Source organism: Tupaia chinensis, unplaced genomic scaffold, assembly GCF_000334495.1.
Source record: "Tupaia chinensis unplaced genomic scaffold, TupChi_1.0 Scaffold000070_1, whole genome shotgun sequence".
NCBI lineage: Eukaryota > Metazoa > Chordata > Mammalia > Scandentia > Tupaiidae > Tupaia > Tupaia belangeri.
Genome location: NW_006159530.1, coordinates 2,086,104 through 2,094,017, shown reverse-complemented (window position 1 = coordinate 2,094,017; position 7,914 = coordinate 2,086,104). Strand labels below are relative to the sequence as shown.

At 42.6% G+C, this 7,914-nt stretch overlaps 1 protein-coding gene across 2 annotated transcripts in view; it reads right to left on the bottom strand.

The window, feature by feature from the left end:
• Nucleotides 1-3,097: 3,097 nt before the first annotated feature.
• Nucleotides 3,098-7,914, bottom strand: part of RGS4 (regulator of G protein signaling 4) — an 8,307-nt gene continuing 3,490 nt past the window's right edge. The window contains exons 2-5 of one of the 2 annotated variants that reach the window (XM_014583611.1): nt 7,678-7,782; nt 7,160-7,221; nt 6,133-6,299; nt 3,098-5,569 (exon numbers count right to left, since the gene is read on the bottom strand). In XM_014583611.1, the coding sequence (XP_014439097.1) occupies nt 5,330-5,569; nt 6,133-6,299; nt 7,160-7,221; nt 7,678-7,782 (574 nt within the window). In that variant the 3' untranslated portion in view covers nt 3,098-5,329. The remainder of the gene's footprint in view (nt 5,570-6,132; nt 6,300-7,159; nt 7,222-7,677; nt 7,783-7,914) is intronic. The other variant, XM_006142249.2, reaches the window with a different exon arrangement.

Sequence of the window (7,914 nt, the reverse complement as noted above, 5' to 3'; positions counted from 1 at the left end):
TTTCCCTTTGTCTCTCTCTATATATATTCAAATTTAAAAATAATAATAACAACAATAGATGCAATTAAATAAATAGTTTGAAACAAAACAATACATAAATAATAACTCATGAAGAAATGAAGTTTTGGCTTTGTAGTTCAGGATCTGGCAAATCTAGAGAAAAGGAAACAAAAATGTGACTCTTAGGAACCTTGCCGTGGTATCCAAAGGTGCTTCCAGAACTCACTTTTCACTAGTTCCAGGGAAACGTCCCACCTACCCCAGCCCGGCCACGGCGCTCTGAGGTGGCTAGAGCTGACCTTCCACACGAGGACTGACGTGCCTGGCATGCCATCCTCCTTCACTATATGAACCTTTGTTACCTTTTCCTCTCTCATTCATCCTCCTTCCCCCCATCTTATTTCCTGTCTGTCCCTTCCCCTTGTCCCTTCTTTACTCTTTTTATCTTTTTACTTCTTTTCCTCTCCATTTTCAGTTCTTCCTATTATTCTTCCATTGCTTGTTTTGGTTTCTACTTCTTTTTATTTCCTCTTTTCCCTTCTTCCTTGATTAGAGTAATAAAACCTACAAACTTTGGAGGCAGGGACTTCAAGCTTTACCGCTTCTTTGATACGTGATCTTGGAGGTAAATTTCTCCTCTCTGCTGTATCTAAGTCTCCCTGTCTGCAATGGGAAGATACAAATGCCCTACACTTTAGAGTTTTGTTCTAGACTCAGCACTTACAGCATAAGATATAAAGGTAAGATACAACTATTAAATTTTAGGTCTCTCTGGGAACCCTATTTTCTCCCAGGAATTGTTTCCCTCCATGGCCGTGCCTTAGAAACACAGCAGTCGTTTACTCCAACTCTCCCAATTATTTCTTTGCATGTAAAATCTTAAAAAAGAAACAAGCCTAATTTCTAAATAAATCCTGTCATCTCACCTATTTTTCTCTATTCTAACATCATGTCATATTTCCATGAGACAGCTACATGTTGAAGAAGCAATTTGAATTAAAACAGTAGATGATTCAGTCAGTCATCTGGTACTTTAGTGGCTGCTGTGGTTTGAATAATGGTTTGAATTTAGCCTCTGAATGAAGTGAAGTATGTTTTCGGGATGTGTCGTATGAGCCATTTTATGCCACTGACTTTGCTCTGGTAAGTTTTTTGTTCATATGTTTGGCCTAGGCTGATGGATAGTTGTTTTGTTCTTGAAAGCAGTTCTTATTTATTTCTTTTCTTTCCTCCTTTTCCCTTTTTCCCATCTCTATCATCCCATTTCTAACTCTAGAAATCTAAGCACTAATAACACAGACTTCTAGAACATAGCCTGAAGCACCTTCAGTTGTGGTGTATCCCCCAATAAAGTCAAGTTTTCGTTTTCCAACAGCTGTTTATGTGAAGGAGTCCTCTTACTCCACACTCTAAAGTCTGTCCCCAGTACAGTTAAAGGCAACAGTCAGGCAAAAGGGGTAAGAGCATGGTCTCTCCATTAGTCAGAGAGAGCAATGCTCTGCTGAAGTACCAGACAGCCCCGCACAGAAACCACTTCAATCAGGAATGCTCTTCATATTTTAAAGCGAGTCAGGAGGTCCTTCATCTTGGAGTTGTGCTGTCTGGAACGTAATCTCCAAAGTTGTCATAGAAGGGGAAGAAAGAGATAGAGAATGCATTCATCCAGAATGCATTCTACTCATGACCACACAGATTTGAAGCAACATCGATTTTATTCCACTGGCCTGTGGTTATTTGGTGAGTACTACATGCTTATGCCATGGTCGCTGGAGGCAAGGCTGCCTAGGTTCAAATCCCAACCCTGCCACTTGAAGACAGATTGACCTTGGCAGCTTACTTCTCGGTACCTAAATTTCCTGCAGTAAAAATGTGCTGAGGCAATGATCATGATTGATATCTATATTTCAGTCTTCTTGTGAGAATGTTGTTATTTTATATGATTTAAACAGTACCTGACACACAGCAAATAATAGTGTTTTATAAAAACCAGTCCTTGGGGCCAGTGGGTGGCATGGTGGTTAGGGTGGCTAGGTTCCCACATGGTGGAACATGGTTTGAATTCTGGACCCACATTTTCATGCATGCCCAAAATCCCAAGAGGGGAATGGAGAAGAAGAGATTGCAGCATGGCCATCCCCTCTGAGGGGTTACTTCTCCCTTTCCCTCTCTCTGTCTCTTTCCTCTCTGGTGAGTACATGCACCCATAAAGAAGAAAGAAAGTTTGAAGGAGGTAGAGCCTGGGGAAAACAACGCTGCTCACACTTGCTACTAGTAGTGGCTTTAATTTCCCCTGTGATCCTTGGAAGATGCTATTTACAGGGAATAGCAATTGCACGCTCTCTGTGAGGGGTTGATACATTAGTAGTATAAGAGAGGAATGATAGGCTTGTGAGCTTGGAGAGGGGATTGTAGACGATTCCACTAAAAACTTAGGAGCAATTTGTATTATTTGGTGTGCTCTCTCAGGACACGGTCCATAGTTTTCACCAGATCCTCACAAGGGTGTGTTACTCAAAAATATTGAAGATCTTCTGTCTCTAATACCTTTTAAGCATGACTCTTACAATAGAAAAGGAAGAACTAGAATTCAGGAAACAGAAGTCTCATGACCTAACAGACGCAGAGCCCATGCCTGAGGATGTAAACATTCTGCGACTTCTTTTCTAGGGAGTCTGCAAAAGAGAAGGAAGGATTTTGAGTAGTTCGGTCAGAAATCTTATCTCTCAGATGTCTATATCTTCTTCTGCTAATCCTCTCAAATTCTCACTGCTCCATCCTCTTTCGATCAGGCAGGTAGTGAGAAGCAAAGAGCTGTTCTAGGAAGTAAACTCTATCCTTTGAAAACCTGTTGAGGACCTGCAAAGGACTCACTCAATCTAGTTGGAAAAGTCTCTCAAACCAAGGTCCTGTGAGTAGAGGCATGCAGAGGTGTGGCAGGAACTACAGAATAAACAATGGTTGGCATCTACTTTCTTTCCCTCAGTCAGTTGACATAAGAAGGATAGAACACTCCACGTCAGTAAGTTCCCAAAGTCACCCTAAGCCCTGCTGCTTTTCTTAGCATGACTGTGGATCATTAATGTGTTTCCAAGCAGGTAGTTTTATATGAAGCATTTATTTACCCTTATTACTAAGATGCGTGCATTTCACTGGAAGCATCACCTTTGAGGCCTATAAAGTTCATGATAGAATCAGGCATGCATATGGAAGGAATATTCTATCCTGGGCCAGGAGCAGGTAAGCACACCATGTCAAACGGTGATGAAATAACAGGAAAATACAACTGAAAAACACACTCAAAAATATATTACATAAAATAATTTACTTCTCATTCAGAGTGACCTTCCAGACCCATTGTGAGAGAGCAGTCCGAGTACAGGTACAATCTGAAAGTCATGACAGTTACAAGGGGCAAGACCAATAGGGTTACACGTCTAGACTCAACTAGAGGCAAAACTGTGGAACCGTGCATAACGGAAAGGGATGCTGATGAGAAACTGGGGACGTGAAGAGCAAGACTCCAGAAAGACAAGAAAGGTACAATGAGAAAACCCTCATCTTTAATACAATGAGCCTTACAAACACACTCTCCAGGTGTCTTCGTTTCGCAGCCCAGTGCCTTGGCTGAAGAGCCGCAAAGGTGCTCATGCGTGTGGTTTTACACTGGTGCAATGGGTGCAGTGTGTGCGTATCCACTTTCAAAGGCAGTAATTTTAGAAGAATGAGAAGAAAATTACTTCCTGGGCATTCACGAATAATTCAGGTGATATCCTGCACCTTCATTTATAAAACAATATAGTAATAAAAACATTATACAAAACAACATCATAAATAACACAAATGAGAAATTTTCAAGTATTTCATGTGCCTTGAAAAGTTTCAAACAGTAGTTCTAACAATGTTATCCTCTTTTTTTTTTTTCTTTTCTTTCTTTTTTCTTTCTCAGAGTCTAGAAAGAAATGCTTCTGCTCTCTAGTGGCCCTGATTCTTGGGGTGAAATGAGAAATCCTATCTTGAAGGAGAACACTTACAAGGGCTTTACAGGTTGTGAAGACTTGTTTCCCTCTTAGAAAATGTGATCTTACACCTGCTGCTGACTGGTAAATGCAGGCAGATGGCTTAGAGCCATTGAGGGGGGGAAAACAATCAACCAATCACAATGAACTAAGGAGCCTCTTCTGATAGCTAAAGTTCTCAAGGGAGAGAGAGGAGAGAGAGAGAGAGAGAGAGAGAGAGAGAGAGAGGAGAGAAGAGCACCTTGATTAAGAGGAGAAAAAAGGATAAAAGAAAGCATAGTAATCTTTAAATTATGTGCCCTCATCCAGCCAGTCATTTCTGGTAGGTGGAGCTGGCAAGGCCTTAACAGCATTTCTTCATCCTGCACAGGCACCCCCCTCTCCAGTCCCTTAGTACCCCAGCTGCTAACAGCATATCCTGAGAGCACCCAGCCAAAGCAGGGGAGGCCAGCAGTCTAGGGACCCGAAAGTGCCAAGAGTGAGAACCAGGCCAAGGCAGCTCTGTCAAGCAGGTATATGGTTCTGCATTTTGTTTGCTCCTTAGAATAGTGCTCAATGTAGAGACCAGCCATGGTGCAACTGAGCATGGGGTTCCTCCAGTGCTTCTCCAGCAAGACCCGTGGGGTTTTATAGAACTAGCTCTCCACAGGTTAACATCCCCTTCTTAGCCTGCACGGCAGTTAGTTCAGTTTGCCCTGTGCAAATGCAGTCTGAAAGACCAGCTGTCAGGACAGGACTGTAAGGATGTGCACACTCTCTAGTCAAGAGCACCTGAAGTCTTTCCTGTCCACTCTGCAGAAATGTATGTGTGCGTGTATGTACACACACTCATACACATATGTACACAGACGCACATACATATACGGGATGTATATGTGTATATACACACATGTCCATACAATCAATCAATGCCATCTAAATATCCAGTCTAGATGAAGTGCTGGCTGCCAGAATGCGTGTGCGCATCGATGTCACATGAAGTGTGCCGGCCAACCTGAGATCGAGCCGTTGGGTGGAGAGTTTGGCCAACGATCTTGGGAAGTCCAGACACACGACGCCATTATTTGGATACTTGCTCACATGGCACCCTCAAAGAAACTTGGGAAAATCGGACTGGAATGGGGTCCTACCATGACAAACATCCAAGCACTAAATCTAGTTTTTACGTGGAAGTGACTCACACTTGGCAGGCAGCATGAATACTAGGCTACAAGGTGGATAAAGCACTAGGGCTTAATAAGATTGATATTTGGCCTCAGGTTTTTCCAGAGCTTAGAGTCTTGGCATTTGAGCCCTCTGCCTCCTAGTGAGAATTAGGCACACTGCGGGACCAGGGAAGCACAGTCTGCATGACTCTTGGCTCCTTTCTGCTTCTCTGACCCACAGCTGGAAGGGTTGGCCAAATCAAGATAGAATCGGGACTTGAGGAAGCGGCGGTATGAATCCTTCTCCATCAGATTGAAAATCTTCTTCTGGGCCTCATCAAAGCAGGTTATCGTGGGCTCCAGCATGTTTCGGCTCGTCTCCTCCCTGGTGCAAGAATCCAGGTTCACCTGAGAGGCAATGGACAAGGCACTATTAGACCTCTAACCCTGTAGAGGATGGGAGGCCTAAGCTGCGTGCTGGACAGTAAGTGACTGTGCACCCTCACCTCCGAAGAATGAGAAGTAGGACATTTGGCTCCACCCTGGCACATGTGAGCACATATAGAAAGTTTACTTGGCTTCAGGGTGGGCAGGACCATAGCATCTGTTCTTTCTCATAGACTGGGAGATTCATCAGAAAAATGCATTAAGGGAGATCATCTAAATCACAGGCATGAAAGCTTTCTTTCTGAACCGATCTATTTGGGATTGATGAGATTATATGAAACAACTTCCAAAAGTTTGTGGAGGAAAATGAAAATGAAGTACGGGTTTACTTTGGTGTAAACATTTTTTAAATCTATGAATTTTGATGACATGAATTTCCCACAGACTTTTGGAGGTGTCCTGGTAATGGCTTGTTCCACTGTTACATCTTTTCCTTTAATTCACATGACTTACGGTTGTGTTCCTGGATACTACTTTTATGAATGTGCATGAGACCCTAAGAGTTCTCTATCACAAACACCTACCTCTTTGGTTGCCTGGACTGAGATGAATTCATTATAGATCTTTTTGGCCTTGGGACTTAGTTTCGAAGGTGACTTGATTTTCTTGTATTCTTCACAGCTGATCCAGAAGTCAATGTTTTCTTCACTGTATTCAGACTTTAAGAATGCTTTGAAAGCTGCCAGCCCACCTGTGATGCAGGAGAAAGAGCACAGTTTTCATTACGCTGGCTGGCCTTCTGGGTATGATATTTCAGTTGAAGCTGAAGTACTTGTAGCAATAAGGCTTAGGTTCAAGCAACCCCCTTTTTCCCCCTCTCTGGGGTGCCTCTTAGAGCAAGGTAACCCTAATCTGTGTTTGTTTTATCTAGTGGGTCCCAGTGATACCTAGTGATTCTAGTTTAAGAAGTCTCATTTCAGAAAGCTATTGTTTCAGAAATGCCTATGGAGGTATCAATTGCTAAGTTGGGTTTGCAAAAGAAAATCAGGTTGATTCTGCAAGATTTCAGTCTTTTGATTTTTTTTCCTATTTCCCACACGATGAGAGAGATAAGTCTCCACGTGGTATCTGTATGAATTCTCCGCTGTATGTAACAAAGTCTAGGGCATATTAGAATTTTAAATGGACCAAATGTAAGATGAAAAGGTTCTCCTGGATCTAGAAGTCAAAAAGAACCTGGGACCAGCAGTTAGCGTAATGGCTATGTTGCTGGACTTCCACGTAGTCGACCACGGTTCACGTCCCAGACCCGGTGGCTTAAAACTCACGCCGGGCGTGTGTGTGTGTGCATGCCCAAGATCCCGAGAGGAGAATGGAAGAGAAGGGATTGCGGCGTGACCATCCCCCCTGGGGGGGTGATTTCTCGCTTTGTATCTCTAGATCTCTTTCTGTCTGTCTGGCGAGCGCACGTGCCCTATAGCAAAAACCTCTCCGAAAAAAAGAACCTGAACCTTTCTGCAGTTTCTACTAGACCAGCATAATATGAACCAACTCGTCTTTTCCATAGTGTCTTTATCCTTATCCCAGTAGGAAAAAAGTCATCAGACTTACATTCATGGCTGATCAGGTTTTCCAGTGATTCAGCCCATTTCTTGACTTCCTCTTGGCTCACCCTAGAGACAGTGCAGGAAAAAAGAATAATTTAAATCCCATGACACAAAATTTGGGCAGAACTTAAGAGTCTGAATAAAATGCAGAGATTTTATTTTAATCATATGATTAGATCTGCGAGAGGTTCTTCAAAAAGCTCATAGGAAATGCACATCATGAAAAAACTATGTGGGGATTAAAAAAAAATTGTGCCAAAATAAGCTTGCACTTAATTCCATCTTCCCATGAACTTTTTGAAGTACTCTGTCCTGTTGATTAGAGTAGGGTTTTTTTCAGGTAAAAGTATGAAAAATTCAAGTGTAATTATGATCGCCATGAAAATGGAGGTCATCTTGATCCAAATCTGGTTGAATGTAGGGCCTGCTTCCTTCTCTTCTCATAGAACATTTCTGTGAGTACACAGGTAGTAAATCAACGATCAATGATCAATGGCTTGTCATCAGGACCTTTTCTCTTACCTCTGGCAAATAACCACTTTGTCTTTCTTGCTGTGGGAAGAATTATGTTCGCAGGAATCAGACTTCTGCAGCAGGAAACCTAGCCGATGTTTCATGTCCTTTGCACTGCACAGAAGAGGAAAAGAGAATCACGATTATCGACTTTCTTCACAAGACACCCTCGTGGTAGAGCTCAAAGGGTCTAGGACAAATATATGGGGCAGAGGCAGCTGGGAACGAGAGTTGGAGTCAGCAGGA